Source organism: Protomyctophum bolini (genome assembly GCF_963924005.1).
Source record: "Protomyctophum bolini genome assembly, chromosome: 12".
Lineage (NCBI taxonomy): Eukaryota > Metazoa > Chordata > Actinopteri > Myctophiformes > Myctophidae > Protomyctophum > Protomyctophum bolini.
Window position 1 is genome coordinate 27,236,543 of NC_137873.1, and position 17,692 is coordinate 27,254,234.

The window sequence follows — 17,692 nt, forward strand, 5'->3', positions numbered from 1 at the left end:
AATCTGTCATATTGGCTACCAATTGTAAACCCACCCTCATTTTGTGATATGATCTAAGCCCCAAGAGACTGTCATGTTGTCAAATAATGTGTAGGAATCCAAGCTTATAAATCCTAAAGTTGACCTATTCTATAACTGCCTTCATCTGTGTGTTTCTCAGTCCCTGAGGATGGTTTCCTGGTTGGTTGTGTTTTCGCTATCGCTGACTACCCTGAGCAGATGGCTGACAAACAGCTGCTAGCACAGTGGAAGAGGGTAAGTCAGGCATGTGATCAACAGGCAGAAAACATTGTGAAAATCATGTGCTTACTGCTTTTGCTGCATGCTCAAGTCAAAATATAAAGAAGGGAAAGTCAGTGGAAGAAACTGACATGTCTTAGTGCAAGGAAGGACTGAGATGCATTTATTTTGGTCCGAAGACTAGATATAAGCCCAATTCAAAGTTTGTAAGCGCACTCAAAGGGAATAATTAATGTTATGGCATATCCTTATTCCTTAACCTCAGCAATGGAGCTGCATAGGTTTTTTGCATACGATATTTTTGGGGAATAGAGTACCCTTTTTATTTATTGAAGACAGAGAGAGACAGGAAACTGGGAGAGAAAGACATGGAGTGACACGCTGACGCAGCATAGGTCGTCGTGTCGGGCTTGTGAATCGAACCCATGACTTTCTCTGTCAGGCCAGCAATGGAGGCGTGGTTAAATGCAATGTGTCTTGTTCGTCCTGCCAGGTCATCCAGGCCTACGGGGGCACAGTGGACCCTGCGTTGAACAGCCGGTGCACACATCTGCTCTGTGAGAGTCAGGTCAGCAGCTTGTACGTCCAGGTAAGAACACTGACTGTCATTCATGTTCAATATATCTGCTCCTTAACCTTATGATGGCTGACTGCCCACTGCCCACTTTATAATGATGGCCACTTATGAATTAACTATTGATCTAAAATAGCTTACAACAGTGGTTCTCAAACTATTTAATTTCAATGACCCATTCGGGTCCATTTGGTTAATTATTGAATAAATACATTAGTCCGATTAACCATGGCACTATTTTATACAAAAACAGCTACTACATCTACTTGTCCTGACTTGTAGATGAGCTGTTAAATGTGTGAAATTCTATTATAATTTCTTTTTTTTATCTATTCAATGACTTAGTTGGTAGGCCTGTCATAGTAATTACATAATGGCCCAATCACAATTATTTGAGGTTGCCATAATTGCCATAATCGTGTCCATGTTGAAAATGTTCATATGTTTTAAACATAAGATCTACAAGCTCAAAACGCGTATATCCACTATTCAGTATTAAGTACAGAAACCATTAAATCATTAATCGCAATTATTTGATCGACTATTCATCGTAAATAAAATCTCATGATGGTGACAGCGGATTAACTCCTAGTACTGTGTGCATGTACAGTACACCTTCAGCCAAGGATCAATGTTTGTTTCCTTGTGTCAGGCTCTAAGAGAAGGTAAGCGGTGTGTAACGGCTCACTGGCTCAACACTGTTCTGAAGAAGAAGAAGATGGTTCCCCCCCACAGAACTCTACACCTGCCCTTTGCCTTCCCGCCCGGAGCCAAGCCCTGCTCGCAGCATGTAGGTTCAACCGTTCAACACATTTCCCAAGCCGAGTTGGCTTATTTGGGGGTTTTGTAAACAGTGAAAATGTGGGCTGCAACTATTGTATTCTTAGCGATTATTTATTTTGATTAATTGAAAAGCATATATACTGTGTGTGTGAGCAACACAGCTAAATGTGTGGGTAGCCCCCCAATTTTCCAAAATCCCTCTGTTGGAATTCGCTCTCATTTTGAGCGACCTTTAAAATTCAGAAATTCATCCTGGCATGGTTTTGATACAGGGCTGTGAACACTTGAGTTGCACATTTGCTGCTTATAAAAGGGTTTGTATTTGTAACATTTGTGTCCTGTTGAGTAAAACTGACTTTTTTAATCCACAAGGAAAATGTATAGTAAAATATAACTCAACGTTGACTGATTGTTGCACCCCTACTCAGTTGGTGCAGCTGAAAGCAAAAGGTTATATTTTGTTCTTGTGGCTGACTGTTGACTCTCTCTCTCTCCCCCCTCTCCCTCCCTCCCAGATAATTTGTGTGACAGGCTTTGTGGACACAGACAGAGATGACTTGAAGCTCATGGCCTACCTGGCTGGAGCCAGATACACTGGCTACCTCTGTCGCAGTAACACCGTGCTCATCTGCAAACAGTAAGAATAAGCATAAGTAGATAAGTGTAGGAGGAGATGTACGGTATTTTGGGGTGTAAATGTAGTCAAAAACTGTTTTCGGGGAAATAACTTTCTCGTGTCAAGGACCCCCCAAAATGATATATGCATTTGGCCACGGTCCGGATCCCCATCTCAAAATATGTTGTTCCAGGGATACCTAGAAGCACAGATTTGAGTTAAATGTGTTTACGATTATTCAAAAATGGCAGATCTACAAACTCATAATGCGTCACTTGAGCTTGTATTTTTGAATATCCAAAGTATAAAATGACACGGATTAATGGGTTAATCTCAGAGATATTTATGTCGTGCTTGCACAGGTTGTTCTGGAGTATCACACCGCCCAATACAGTATAATCGCAACAAATGGTACTTTTCATCTTGGCGAGAGTGTCTGATGGAGCTGTTCTTGTGTCCCTCGTCTCCTATCAGAGCCAGTGGCATGAAGTATGAGAAGGCCAAAGAGTGGAAGGTTCCCTGTGTGAACGCCCAGTGGCTGTGTGACATCATGCTGGGTCACTTTGAGGCTCTGAGACAGATTCAGCACAGCCGCTACTCCAACTACAATCACCCCGAACCACTGGTCCCTAACCCACAGCTGGTGCTCAATCTACTGGGTATGTGTTTTTGTGCATAAAACCCTGTACACAGAGTCCCTCAGCACTAGTACCATCTGTTTGTGCTAAACATTAGATATCTAATGTTTAGCACAAACGGAGTACAAGTGGCTAAATATGTTTTTTTTTTTTTTTTACAGCGATTTCTTTATTATTATTTACTATAGTCCTACTAGACCCCAGGAAATTACATCTGGCCACAAAAGATCTACTGAATGTGAAGGGGGAGGTGACAAACTGATATATGCCTGAGCATGACAGAGCCTACGGCACACAGTATGGCATTCCCCTAGTATCCCCCTTCACATTCAGTAGATCCCGTGATCTTTTGTGGCTAGATATAATGTCCTGGGGTCTAATAGGCCTATAGTAAATAATAATTAGAAATGAATACAAATGAAATAAATTGCCGTAACATTCTGTAAGAAACATTACGGATTTAGCCACTTGTTTGAATGCCTTTTAAACAAAAGAAAGCAGCAAATGAAAAAAATTAACACTCATCTTTACTTTCTCGACCTAAAACATGAACCTTGGTTGAAAAAACCCCCCAAAGTTGTCCAAGTTAATTTATTTCCTTAATAAGTCTGACACTTAGTCGAATTCAGATATAATCTTGCATTGTTGTAATTGAGGTGGATTCAACGTAATAATCGTGTGTGTGTGTGTGTGTGTGTGTGTGTGTGTGTGTGTGTGTGTGTGTGTGTGTGTGTGTTCCAGGTGCGTGGCGAGCGCCAGTCAAAGTGTCTCCCGAGGCGTTGGCGGTGAGTTGTCCTAGAAACACACTGATGGAACAAGTACTCACATTCTTTACTCGGGTAAACGTATCAATAACCCAATATAAAAATACTCTGTTACAAGTTAAAAGTCCCGAGTAACTCACTCGAGTAAAAGTTCAAAGGTATTGACATCAAAATGTACTTCAAAGTACCGAGTCCCGTTTCACAAGTTGTCAAATGTATAAAATCTATAAAAAACATCTTTAGAAAATTCACAACGTTGTGAGCTTGTAGATTGGCTAATGGTAAAGCACATAGGGAGCGTTTGTATTTGCGACCACAGGTTGCATTTACTATGAAATGTACCAGAGACCTCATCAAACCCTGTACACTCAGGACACGCTCCATATATGGCCAGTACAGAATTCACACTTGCAACGTGTGGTTAACGTGTCCTCAACAGGATTTATTTACCAAGACACGCATTTGATTCATCGTTTCTCTCTCTCTCTCCCTCTCTTTCTCTCTCTGTTCAGGGTCTCCAGTTGCTTCACAAACAGAGGTTGTCCGACACCACTAACCAGCCCCCCAACAAGAAGGCCAGGTCAGTGTTAGACCTCCAACGCCATTACAACTTTTAATCTCTTCACTCTCAAAAAGTATTTTCTTTTAGATTTAAAACGTTTGATTTTTGTCTTGTGTGTGTGTGTGTGTGTGTGCTTGCGTGTGCGCGCACGTAGACTTGAAGAGCTCCAGTCAACCAATAAAAAGCTTCCACCAGAGTCCACCCCTCATGTCATCTTCACAGGGTTTGAACCCACACAGCTCCAGCAATACATCAAGGTAATGCAAAAAAAACCCATCAAAAGTAGTAGAGCTTTTGCTACTTTTGAATATTTTAAACCTGAAAAGTCTGCACACTTTGCAAAAGCTCCCAGTCAAGGCTCTATTATAGATTAACGTTTCGACACGTAGTCTTCTTCAGAATTCTGAAGAAGACTTCATAAACGGAGGTTTGTGAAGAGACATTCATTTGTGCAGGTCCATACTGTACGTACATGGCTATTAGCACCTGCATATGCTATATTTAAGCGATCTAAAGTCTTGACGAAACCTTGACATGACCTCATCCTGTCCAACTACTAAAAAAACCTCAATCAAGTCCACAATCACTACACCAGAGGGAGCTCCACAAATCACATTCAACCTAGATTTGGCATGAACAAGGGTTTAAATTTGTTCTGCTACTAGAATTTCGCGGGCCTTCGGCCCGCTCATCCTAGCGGCGCGCAGCGCAAATTGGAGGAAGGAAATTGTGGGAGGTAGACAAAGTCACAACATTTAAAATGTTGGTCTCAGTGTATTTTTTATGGAGTCTGAGTGTATTTGTAGGAAAGAATTGTCATGGCTGGTTCTTGCCTTGACAAACATTCGGAGCAGGAGACGTGCGAAAGATGAACAATATATGATTTATTAAATAATAGGCCTATATAAGGAACTAAAAAGAACTGCAGTACTTAACATAACAAATTATATGGAATGTGTAGTCAGTGAGTCAGTGGTGTAGGTGTAGTGTATGGATGTGTGATACATGGTGTGGTGCATGTGTGGATGGAAAGAACAATCAAACATAAAGGAACGGAGGCATGGAGGCTAATGAAGGGAGTGGAGGCAGCAGGTCTGGCTCCTCTGGATCTCTCTTCTCAACTGGGATGAGTGTGGTATTTATGGCCTCTGGGAGACACCGGGCCCAGGTGCTCTCCCATCAGCCATCGGGCCAATGCCCTACCCAGGCTCACCTACAGGATGAAAGTTAGGCAATAGGCAGGCACATCCACTACTCAGTATGTGTGTGGGGTATCACACTCCCCCCCCCCCCCCCCCTTAAAGTCGTGGTCCCAATAGGAACCATGACTGTCCATTTATCCTACATACATTTACTATACATGAAATGAATTAACATGTTACATTTTACAATTAAGTGCACTATATTCATCAAATGTATACCTATGGTTAATTAACGAAAATGTCCCACTAATCAAAAGATTTTACATTTTACAATGAAGTGCACTATATCATTTTTAACATGTTGTTAAAGGAACAATTATATTGGGCAGCTGATCCAGAGGAGGGCGTGGAGGAGTGGGGTGATGTGGAAGGGGTGTTTCTGGTTCCAGAGATTGTCATGGTTGAGCTTGTAGAAAAGGAGACAGAAAAGTTTGTCAGTAGAGCCTGCATAATGGGAGAAACATGTCCACCAGGGCAGACGTGAAACAAAGGATAGTGATTTGTTTGATCATAATCATGTTCAGGTTAGCATCAGTTTTATATTATTCAGAATTGACATGTGTAGAAATGACATATGTAGCAATGCAACAGCCTTACGTGAATGGGGATTGTAGGGCCAGGAAGCACAGCGCGAAGCAAGGCTTGAAAAACCACATTGGTAGTATGATGTTCCGGCTGTCTTTCTTTCTGCTTTATGGCATAGGTGAGAGCTTCTGTGGGAGCAAAGGTTGACAAAGTCAAAACATGTAAAATGTTGGTCTCAGTGTATTTTTAATGGAGTCTGAGTGTATTTGTAGGAAAGAATGTAAATGTTAACAGTGAACGCAGTTGTTGTGGAAAGGCCAACTTAGTAAAGGAACACTTATATTGGCCAGCTGATCCAGAGGAGGGCGTGGAGGAGTGGGGTGATGTGGAAGGGGTGTTTCTGGTTCCAGAGATTGTCATGGTTGAGCCTGTAGAAAAGGAGACACAGATAAGGGATGACTCAAGCACAAAATGTGAGTGTTAATGTTAACAGTGAATAGTAAAAGAAGCTGCAGTTTTGGTCAGTAGAGCCTGCATAATGGGAGAAACATGTCCACCAGGGCAGACGTGAAACAAAGGATAGTGATTTGTTTGATCCTAATGATCTTCAGGTTAGCAGCAGTTTTATATTATTCAGAAATGACATGTGTAGAAATGACATATGTAGCAATGCAACAGCCTTACCTCAATGGGGATTGTAGGGCCAGGAAGCACAGCGCGAAGCAAGGCTTGAAAAACCACATTGGTAGTATGATGTTCTGGCTGTCCTTCTTTCTGCTTTATGGCATACGTGAGAGTTTCTGGGTTACCCGTCCTTGAGCTGGCAACATAAAGCTGTCCGTGAGTGAAGACAGGGGACGAAAGCCAGACCCCCACTCTTGTAAGTGTGTGTCCTTGGGATTTGTTGATGGTGGTGGCAAAAGCGGTGCGGACTGGAAACTGCCGTCTGGCCCACACAAAGTAGGAATGTTAATGTTGAGGATCAGCAATGAACTTGATTCTAGGGATCAGGACTTCCTTTTGTGTGGCTGCAATTTTGCATAGCAGCAGTTTGTAATCAACATGTTAAATTGTACAATTAAGTGCACTATATTCATCAAATGTATACCTGAGGTTAATTAACGAAACTGTTCTACTAACCAAAATATTTTACATTTTACAATCAAGTGCACTATGTCATTTTTAACATGTTAGATACACTACTACAATACTTCAAAGTGTAAAACACCCTTAGAGCCCTGGCCTTGCAACACCTGGACCCTCCTCCCCCCCCCCAACAGTGAACACAGTTGTTGTGGAAAGGCCAACTTAGTAAAGGAACAATTATATTGGGCAGCTGATCCAGAGGAGGGCGTGGAGGAGTGGGGTGATGTGGAAGGGGTGTTTCTGGTTCCAGAGATTGTCATGGTTGAGCCTGTAGAAAAGGAGACACAGAAAAGTTTTGGTCAGTAGAGCCTGCATAATGGGAGAAACATGTCCACCAGGGCAGACGTGAAACAAAGGATAGTGATTTGTTTGATCATAATGATCTTCAGGTTAGCAGCAGTTTTATATTATGTGTAGAAATGACATATGTAGCAATGCAACAGCCTTACCTCAATGGGGATTGTAGGGCCAGGAAGCACAGCGCGAAGCAAGGCTTGAAAAACCACATTGGTAGTATGATGTTCTGGCTGTCCTTCTTTTTGCTTTATGGCATAGGTGAGAGCTTCTGGGTTACCCGTCCTTGAGCTGGCAACATAAAGCTGTCCGTGAGTGAAGACAGGGGACGAAAGCCAGACCCCCACTCTTGTAAGTGTCTGTCCTTGGGATTTGTTGATGGTGGTGGCAAAAGCGGTGCGGACTGGAAACTGCCGTCTGGCCCACTCAAAGTAGGAATGTTGAGTATCAGAAATGAACTTGATTCTAGGGATCAGGACTTCCTTTTGTGTGGCTGCAATTTTGCACAGCAGCAGTTTGTTGTTGAGGGTTCTCAGGAAAAACAGTTTGGTGCCATTGCAGAGTCCGTCTTTGGGGCTGATGTTGCGGAGTAGCATCAAGGGCATTCCAGGCTTGAGGGTGATGAGGTGCCTGGGAAATCCACTGGGGCAGAGGGTGTTGAGATATTCCACGTTGAACCGCCGTCTGTCTTGGTCGTTCTCCAGGGTATCGGCACTGCTCAGGTTGGTTGACAGACCTGGTATCCAGGTTTCCATTAGGTCGTTGATGGTGTCCACGTCCTTGTTGGTAGGGGCAAGCACTGATCGGCCATCCAGCCAGCCGGTAGTAGTGAAGTTGTTGGGCATATTGGGAAATATTGTTTGGCAAAACATTTTCATGGAGCGCTCCTCTGCTGTGTGGTCATTCTCTGTGTTGCTTTGAATGTGGAAATACCTGTCATCTGGGATGTGGATGAAGTTGTTTGCATCGTTGGCTGTACCATCACCAATGCTGAGAGTCCATTGGTCAAAGTCCTTCAGGTGTTGGTTTTCACTGGCCCTGACCCGCATGTTCTCTGTGAGGCTGGAGACTTGGAAGTGTTGCCAGAGGCCTGAATTATTGAGGCAGCTGTTGACGATTTGGGCAGGATTAGCCCCTTGAACCACTGGAAGACACTGGCGGAAGTCGCCGGCCAAGATGAGGATTTTCCCACCAAATGGACAGTCTGGCTTGTTCATCAGGTCTCTCAGAGTGTAGTCAAGTCCCTCCAGCAGGAAGCGGTGCAGCATGGTTGCTTCATCAATGAGCAGGAGGCGTGCCCGTCGCACCAGCCTGGCTAGGCTGCTTTGAGCTGTGATGTGGAAGGGTGTGTGTTCTGTTGGGTGGAGAGGTGCTTTCATCCGTGAATGGAATGTTCTGCCTAGGTGTAGGAGTTGTGCAGCAATGCCAGTAGTTGCCATGGCAAGGGCAATACAGCCACCGGGTTCCAGACTGCGCACAGCGTCCAGCAGTGCATTGAGCAGGAAGGTCTTACCACAACCGCCACGTGCTGATATGAAGAGTTGTAAGCTGGCCTGTTGCTGGACTGCCGTCATGACAGTGTTGTAAATCTGTTGTTGAGCAGCAGTGAATTGTGGAATGGTTGCCTGTACGTTGGCTTTCAGCTGGGCCACATCATAGTCCAGCTCCTCACGGATAAGCGTCTCTTCGATATTGACCAGCCCATGGACAGTGGCCTTTTCCTCATCTGTCATTTTATCCAGGTGGAAGTCTTGGAGGTCATGTTGATGTGACTGGAGGCGGACTTGCAGATCCAGTCTCACCATGGTTTTGAGTTGCTGGTCAGTGAAGGTTGTTGCACTCTGCTCTGCTCTCCGCTTGAAGTCATCTGTCCAGTCTGGCCAGAAGTCATTAAACAGGCTTGCAGGGTTGGCTGGTTGGCAGAAGATGAGGATGATGACGAATAGGGCACGAATCTGGGGGCAGAGGTGAGTGGCAGCAGCCTCGGTAAGGACAGTGGACCACTCTTGGTCATCATCCAACAGGCCAAGCTCCCTGCACACTGCCTGGTAGGTGTCAAGGCGGCTGCCGTTGACTGAGTAGAGGTCCTCAAAACTTATTTTCCCTTTGGAGTGGTCATTGTGGAGGAGCAGTCTCAGGTAGAACACATCTCCAGCTAGGGGGCTGATGGTGTGGACACGGCCAATGGAGAAAGCATTGTTTTTTCTGAGTTGCCACGTGTTGTTTTTGTAGGTGTATTTGTGAGGCATGTCAACATAGCGCTGCATGTTTGTGGGGTTGTAATCTGGACCCTTGTCTGCCTTTTGTTGAGCATTCAGTTTGAAGAAAGCAGTCAACTCTGTCTGTCTGCCCTGCTCCACCACATTCTCCTCATCACCCTCGGTGAAAACGACGTATTGCTCGTGTTCCAGATGCAAGCGGAGGACTTGAACAGGAGGCTTGTTGGCGGATATGGGGAATGCGAAGAGTTTCCAGCTGGCCTCACTTGACCCAACAGAACGCATGTCTTCATAGTCACTAATCTCATCACGGGCAGCCTGGGCGCCCTCCAGCCCAACACAAACCATTGCACGGTCCGGCCCCTTGGTCACATATTTGTAGAGATATTTGGCAGCAAGTGCAGAGTTGCATACTTCTACATTGATGTGGCAGTTGTATCGGAGGCTGAGGTAGGGGTTGTAAGGCACTACCCAACTGTTGTTGATGTGGTTCTCTCTTTTTTTTGTAGTTCGGCCACCATCATCTGGAGAGCGACGGCGGTAGATAGGATAGGTTTTTTCGCCACCCACTGATGTTTGGTGCTGGAAGTGTTTGGGGAAGTTTTTCTTGCAGGCTTTGCTGTTGGAGTTGTCTATCTTCTCCATGCAGGGACTGTTGGGATGCTCTTGTCCACAGGGACCGTGGATCATGTTAGTAAGTACAATGTCCCACAGTGGCTGGCGCTTTGCTTTTTCTTGGGCAGAGATCCCATTTTCATGGGGGTCAGGGGGAAGTTCTGCAGAGACAATTTGATCCACTTGGGCTGGTGTGTTGGGTTTGTCCTGCTGTGCAAGAATGAGGAGAATGTGCGTGTGCGGCAAACCTCTTTTCTGAAATTCTGTGACCCAAAGGTTGCCAATGGCTTGGCCAAATATGTGTTTATTGACGAGGTCATCCATGAGCTGATCTTTCTTTAGTTTGAATACCCGGGCCACCAGGTCAGGTCGGTCTTGGGCTGTCTGGCCAGGGGTGAGGCCAGCTACGATCTCTGGCCAGTGAGGATTGCAGGTGACTGTGATGAAAAGGTCTGGCTTTCGCATGTGGCGGACTATGGCCATAGCGTCCTGGAACTTGCTGTGGTACCAGCGTGGACTGCCATGGAAAGAGCTAGCAAGGATGACTCTACCCACAGCATGTCCCTGCTCATTGTGGTGGACAGAGTGAGATGGAGCACTCTGTTCTCGTCTCCGCGCAGCCACAACCTGTTGTAGTTGTTTGTAGCTGTCAGCCCGTAATGTCTTCTGGTTCATGCGTTGCCAAGTCAGCCTCTGGTTCTCGCATGTTATCCAGGCATTGAGGATCCATTCTTGAAACAGTCTGCCTGCCTGGAAAAGGTAGTCGCTCGCAGTGTGACGAATGTTCATGTGATAGGCAAAGAACTCACGGGCTGTGAGCCTTTTTTCATTGTCCACATGCTTGAGAGCACAGTGCCAGCCAGATGTCCCATCAATGAAGAGGAGGGTGAAGTGGAGGGGCATGGCTTTGGGATGGTGGTCTGATATGATTTTCAGACCTCCACCACGTAAGTTGATGACCAGATCATGTGCCTGTTCGTTGGTGACAATTTGAAGTTCTTGGAGATTGGAGGGGGCATTGTAAACACCGGAATGTCCTCCCTGTGGCCTGGCTTCAGCACTTATGACAATAGTGCCTCGCTGTAATTGTTCTTCTGGGGTTTCAAGGATTTGCTTGAAATCTTGGACAAATATATTGTGCAGGTGAATAACTTGCTGCACAGTGTGTAGCAGCTGCTTCATTGTTTCCTTGTCAGCAGTGGATGTTCTGGCGGGGAGAGTCATGTTTGCAAATCTGGTGGTGATTTCCAGACTTGGGTCGAGGACATAAAGTTGGGCAAAGACAGCACCAGCACCAGGTTCTGGTTGGAGTGGCCCGATGCGCTGGAGTACCTTGCCTTGGAAAATGACAGTGGGAGTGAAGCATGTGAATGTTTTCTCTTTGACAGCTATACTGGAGAGGCAGACAGCGTTGTTGATGACACGGCTGTGTTTCCGAAACAGTTTTGCCTGAGGGTTATCGTCAAACCACAGTTTACTGATGGCCTGTGGGGGCGTAGGGAAGGCTGGTAGGTGAATCTTTCCATTCAAGCAGCAGATACTGGAGGTCTCATTTTTGAATGTGAATGCTCCACAGTGGTCACACACGCAGTTGAGTTGGCCAATACTCTGTGGTGTGTCGGAGAGTTGGTTGATAGTTAGTTGGCCGCTGAGAATCTGTGCAGTGCAAGTTGCAATTTTGGTAGCAACTTGTCGTCTTGCTGGCTGATGGGAACTGCCTGTGAAGGTAGATGGAAAGTATGGTGTGAAGTTCAGTTCATGAGTCATGCAATAAGTAGAATGTGGTCAGTAGTTCAATTCATGAGTCATGCAATAAGTAGAATGTGGTCAGTAAGTGAATGTGATGTTTTTGTTGAGGCAGGCAATGGAAATGTGTGGAGGCATTAAATTGAACTGTGTGTATGTGTTGTGTAGTGGGACAATGTGATAGAACTTTGCATTAGATTTATTGAGGTGAAAGTGTAGATGTGAGTGTACTGCGTTGGTTACCTGTGGTTTCTGCTGTGGCCATTGGCTGTGTTGTAGCCATGCGCTGCTGTTGCTTGTCTAGCTTATGCTGAGCTGAGAAATGAAGATGGGAGTGTATGTTACTATATTATACTATCTTCAGTACATGTCGGTATAACATACACACATATGCGTAATGCATTGAGGCAGAGGGCAACATATATCTGAGGCCTTACCTCTGGTCCGTCTCAGTCTGTCACGTGTTTTCTCCCGCCTGCGCTGAGCTGGGTATGGTCAGTAGTGTGTGTGTGGACACAGAGGTACAAAATGTTATCGACATGTTATGCAGAGATATGTAGATAGATGCACATACAGTGTGTCAGGATGCTCGGTACCAAGCAGTAAGGTTATATGAATAACAGAAGTCAGTACCTCTGGACTCAGCCACTTCCAATGAAGGTGTTGGGGCCATTTGTGGAGGAGTGCTGCCCTGGTGTTGAGCTGTGAAGTGATGTATAGAGATATAGTATGAGTCATGTTGAGCACAGGGTGTGTACCCAATTAATGTAGGTTTATGATGAAGATACTGCAGTATCTGTGGAGAAAAAAATGCAGTGTATAGCATTGTGCTGTGCACAGTGTAGTTTTGAGCAAGTGTACCTGATACATCTTGTGCTGCAGCTGCTGGAACCAAGTGTTGTGTTGGGGCTGTTGGCGTGTGAGTGGCGAGGGAGGGTCCATGTAGTAGTTCAGCTGCTTGATGCATTTGTTTGCGTGTAGCTGTTGGCGATTGTAGTTTGGCACAGTATGTGAGTGTAGTGGACACAATGCATTACGGGTAAATTTGAGTGCAACATATGATGTGAATGCATTACCTCTGGTGTCATGCAGGTGCAAAATAGGGGTGTGGACCAGTTGTGGTGTAGTGGCGTCATCATGGCGTTCTGCTGTGAAGTGAGACAATAATCATCAGCAGTTGTCAACATAGTAACTTGTGCTGCTATGGCATGGTGCTGTGTGATGTGTCCCTGCCACCACACAGTAAATATAAAGGTGTCAGCGTAATGTGATGTGAGAGTGAGGGATGTGATGTGAGAGAGGGATGTGATGTAGTGGAGTGGTAAAAAGAAAGAAGTATGAGCTTTTGGTGGGGGGCGTGTGCAAGGAGGGTGTGTTTGTCATTGTGTTGTGGGCGCCATCACTGCAGTTGTCTGTGTGGTGAAGTCAGGGGGCGGGGACATGAAGAGTAAGTTGCTTTTTTGCACAGTATGTGAGTGTAGTGGACACAATGCATAAGTGTAAATGTGAGTGCAACATATGATGTGAATGCATTACCTCTGGTGTCATGCAGGTGCAAAGTAGGGGTGTGGAGCAGTTGTGGTGTAGTGGCGTCATCATGTTGTTCTGCTGTGAAGTGAGACAATAATCATCAGCAGTTGTCAACATACTAACTTGTGCTGCTATGGCATGGTAGTGTGTGATGTGTCCCTGCCACCACACAGTAAATAGAAAGGTGTCAGCGTAATGTGATGTGAGAGTGAGGGATGTGAGAGAGAGGGATATAATGTAGTGGAGTGGTAAAAATAAAGAAGTATTAAGTTTTGGTGGGGGGCGTGTGCAAGGAGGGTGTGTTTGTCATTGTGTTGTGGGTGCCATCACTGCAGTTGTCTGTGTGGTGAAGTCAGGGGGCGGGGACATAAAGAGTAAGTTGGTTACTTGTGGTGTGATGTTTGTAAATGGTGGTACACACACAGGGAAGGAGTATGTGTGTACAGTATGCACAGACGCACACATGTATTGTTCAGTGTGTGTGTTGATGTAAGGTTGTTAGAGCACATGTACCTTGTGCGTGGCGTTGTGCCGCAGCTGTGAGCAAGCGTTGCCGGGTGGCCTTTGGCGTTCGGTATGCAAGGGATGATCTTCGTTTCTTCGGCATAGTGTTGTAGGTAGCTGTAGTGTTTGAAGGAAGTGTTTTCTGCATTGATGACATAAAATCAGAATTGTTATTATGGTATTAGGCTAATGATGGCATTTGTGGCAACAGCTGAATTGTTAGCAGGCCTTATTTTCAGCATTGACAACATAAATACATGCAAGCAGCTGTTATTTTCAGCATTGACATTGTCAATACAGAATTGTATAGTAATCACTTGGAGACACACACACACACACACACACACACACACCAGTGGTGTAGGTTGACTCTTGGAAAACACACGCAAGTTGTAGGCTAACACAGACGCACATACACGCATGTACTAATCACGCATGTTGTAGTTGCATTTGTCCAAAACAAACTTCAATTGAAATAAAATGAATGTTTTTTCATTTTCAGGTCATTAACGCATTTGTATAGTTATGATATTAATAATAGCATTAGCAGCTGTTATTTTCAGCATTGAAATTGTAAATCCAGAATGGTGTAGTAATCACTCTGACACACACACACACACACACACACACACCAGTGGTGTAGGTTGACTCTTGGAAAACACACGCAAGTTGTAGGCTAACACAGACGCACACACACGCATGTGCCAATTACGCATGTTGTAGTTGCATTCGTCCAAAGCAAACTTCAATTGAAATTAAATAAATGGTTTGTCATTGTCAGGTCATTAACGCTTTTCATGAGACAAAAAAAATGAGAAATGCAATTGCATTGACATGTAATCTACCGATAATGACCTATATGTCCAGAGTTCTTAAATTAACATTGTTGGATTTTAACAGAAAGACAATGCCATAAATCAGTGAAAGTAAGTGACAGACTCAACAGTAGCACACAGCATGCAAGGCAGCGATGCATGCATGCAAACATGTTTCTCCAGCTGAGATGTAGGCCCCATTTGGAATGTCCGTTGTACAATGGGGTAATACATGATTTGGCCTATATTGGCCTCGCTCTGCGCACAATGGTATTATAGAAGTGTTATCGTCCCGTGTTGAACGCACACACGTATGGCATACAGCGTTCCTGAATATTTTAGCATTGTGGGAGTGTCCATATGTTATTTATTTTTGCTGTGCGCAATTTGCTATTAAGCCCCTTGACCTGCGCATAACGATTAGACGTGGGTCTATCCAGCTCATAAACGCAAGAAGCAGATAAAGCACTGTTTGATTTTACAGTTGAGCGGCTCTGGGACGCTGCTGGAGGAGTGTTGGCAAGTCTGTTTATTATAAGTGGTTGTTTGATCTGTGAAGTTGCTTGTAAATATTGGTAGTTGTGGTTGCCTTTCTTGTTTGTGAAGGTTTCTCCTAATGTTGTTTAAAGCAGTGATCCTCACACAGCACATTCCCATGTGAAGGATACCCAGATGAATGCATTTGCCCAACTAAGGACGGCTAATAAAAAAAATGTACAAAAAAATGTCCAGGATTACTTTTGAAAATAGCAGATGTACCAGCTCACAATGAGTCACATTCATTCATTAAAACTATGAACTGTGACTGCAGGATATGGCAGACTCACTATGTAGAAAATAATAACATGGCACTTCATTTGAAATAGGTTACAGACCCCAGTTATATGCGGTTTTTTTTTTGTTTGTTTTGTTATTAGACCTATTTACTTGTTTCTATGAGACATGGCAACAGCGCAGGAAAAAGCATCCACGTCTTTCATTTGTCAACCTTAAAAGAAAATAAAGACATCTCCACAATCCTTGGGAAGTTAGCTTTCATACGCTGTATCACACTTGATCCAAGTGTTGTTCAATAAAATGTCTGGCGTACTTCTGCAAACCATTGCTATTGTTCCACAGGCAGGAAGCCTGAGAGACAGTAGTTCCAAATGTTTGGGTCTGGCGTACTTCTGCAAACCATTTCTATTGTTCCACAGGCAGGAAGCCTGAGAGACATTTTTGGGTCACCACAGTGTGTAAAACTACTCCAGTGTGTTGTCTGTTATTATGAAGAACCCAACTGTCCAAAGCAAATAAATGTTAAATTTTGAAATAGGTTCCAGACCCCTGTTATATGCGGTTATTGTGGGTTTTTTGTATAGACCTATTTACTGGTTTCTATGAGACATGGCAACAGCGCGGCGGAAAAAGCATCCGTTTCTGAAATGTTGAGATTAGAAACGACCATAATTATTTCATTTCTCAACCTTTAAAAAAAATAGAAACATCTCCACAATCCTTGGGAAGTGAGCTTTCATACGCTGTATCACACTCGATCCAAGTCTTCTTAAATAAAATGTCTGGCGTACTTCACAGGCAGGGAGCCTGAGAGACAGTAGTTCCACATGTTTGGGTCACCACAGTGTTGTCTGTTATTAATATTATTATGAAGAACCCAACTGTCCAAAGCAAATAAATGTTAAATGCAATTGCATTGACATGTAATCTACCGGTTACAGTTCCAGACGAAGCAAACGTTGTAGATACACACAGACGCACAAACACGCATGTTATGTTACCTGCAATGGTGGAAGACGACGTCGTGTCCAAGTGGCAGGTAAAGAGTAAAAGGGCCGTAGTGAGAAGTATCGTGTCCAAATGAGTTGTTCCCCTTGGTACCGCGGCAAAAGTGGCGTCAATGCGATGGTTAAAATATCCAATGCGGTTGTTGTGAAAGTGCGTGCAATGAAATGTGTTCCCCTTGGTACCGCGGCAAAAGTGGCGTCAATGCGATCGTTAAAAATTCCAATGCGATTGTTGTGAAAGTTCAGAAGTGTCGTGTCCAAGTGAGTTGTTGTTGGTACATGAATGGAACAGTTGTGTGTGTGTGTGGTTGTTGTGCTTGTTGGGGAGCCAATGGGAAGCCTGGCTCCAGGTTGCCAGGTTAGCGAATTCTAAGCGAGTTGTAGTGTGTGTAATTGCATTGTTCCAAAGCAAACGTCAATTGAAGTGAAATAAATGGTTGTTCATTTTCAGGTCATGTACGCTTTTCATGAGACAGAAATAAAGGTGAAATGCAAGGTATTTTTGCGTCTTCCGCTTTAGATGACCTGAGATTACTTGAGTGATTGACATAAAAAAGGGCCTGTCAGCTCAAACACACAATGCAATACTTGTTGTTGCTTACAATCATCAGTAGCAAAGTCAAATACCAACAAAAATAAAAGCCTACGATTTGCATTTTTCCCCCTCTATTTCCCATGCATGTGCGTTTATATGAAAGGCCCGTCAATTACATTTTGTCACTATTTGCAGCAATGGGATGATAGTTTTATTTGGTGGGTATGTTGTGCTGGTGGTTTTGAAAGTAGCTCTCAAGTCCATAAAACAAACTAAGCAGAATCATGAATAGGCCTATGAAATTGATACAAAAGGAGAAGAGAGAGAGAGAGAGAGCAATGTGTTTGTGTCTCAAACTTTGTCTAATATTGTTTTAGAGCAGTGGTTCTCAAACATTGTCATGGCAAGAGCAAAGGACCCCCAATATTGTTTCAATCTACAAAAAGAATCCCCAAATCGCTGATAAATTAAATTACATTACTTACTAATCGCTTATTTGGCAACACTGGCCAGCTTTTTGTTGCAGCTCCGTGGCTGGGAGTTGGGAACTTTCTGTTACAGTTAAATCAATATAAAAGTACCACAGAACTGAAAAGTGTC

At 44.2% G+C, this 17,692-nt stretch overlaps 2 protein-coding genes and 1 long non-coding RNA gene across 4 annotated transcripts in view; 1 reads left to right on the forward strand and 2 right to left on the reverse strand.

Annotated features, from left to right (window-relative positions):
- Positions 1-17,692, forward strand: part of paxip1 (PAX interacting (with transcription-activation domain) protein 1) — a 37,612-nt gene that overhangs the window by 9,728 nt on the left and 10,192 nt on the right. For both annotated transcript variants that reach the window (XM_080779312.1, XM_080779313.1), the window contains 8 exons: positions 161-255; positions 734-829; positions 1,467-1,604; positions 2,113-2,234; positions 2,688-2,872; positions 3,593-3,636; positions 4,128-4,195; positions 4,332-4,434. In XM_080779312.1, coding sequence (XP_080635438.1) covers positions 161-255; positions 734-829; positions 1,467-1,604; positions 2,113-2,234; positions 2,688-2,872; positions 3,593-3,636; positions 4,128-4,195; positions 4,332-4,434 — 851 coding nt within the window. The remainder of the gene's footprint in view (positions 1-160; positions 256-733; positions 830-1,466; positions 1,605-2,112; positions 2,235-2,687; positions 2,873-3,592; positions 3,637-4,127; positions 4,196-4,331; positions 4,435-17,692) is intronic.
- Positions 5,489-7,123, reverse strand: LOC308325511. The gene is made up of 3 exons (XR_013965029.1): positions 6,589-7,123; positions 5,977-6,332; positions 5,489-5,785 (listed from the first exon to the last, which is right to left on the reverse strand). It is a non-coding gene; the product is annotated as an uncharacterized lncRNA (long non-coding RNA).
- Positions 7,228-16,671, reverse strand: LOC308325343 (uncharacterized protein). The gene is made up of 9 exons (XM_080777828.1): positions 16,552-16,671; positions 13,968-14,100; positions 13,461-13,532; positions 13,001-13,072; positions 12,786-12,905; positions 12,362-12,409; positions 12,168-12,239; positions 7,500-11,896; positions 7,228-7,318 (listed from the first exon to the last, which is right to left on the reverse strand). Exons 2-9 carry the CDS (start codon positions 14,059-14,061, stop codon positions 7,307-7,309), a joined length of 4,887 nt encoding a protein of 1,628 aa, XP_080633954.1. The 5' UTR covers positions 14,062-14,100; positions 16,552-16,671; the 3' UTR covers positions 7,228-7,306.

What these genes read in the sequence shown, in the direction of transcription:
- LOC308325343 (XM_080777828.1), bottom strand. Translation starts at nt 14,061, where the DNA reads ATGCCGAAGAAACGAAGATCATCCCTTGCATACCGAACGCCAAAGGCC. An exon ending in GGCACAACGCCACGCACAAG is followed by an intron (nt 13,533 to 13,967) that starts GTACATGTGCTC and finishes CTCACTTCACAG; the next exon opens with CAGAACAACATGATGACGCC. An exon ending in GGCCACAGCAGAAACCACAG is followed by an intron (nt 11,897 to 12,167) that starts GTAACCAACGCA and finishes CTACCTTCACAG; the next exon opens with GCAGTTCCCATCAGCCAGCA.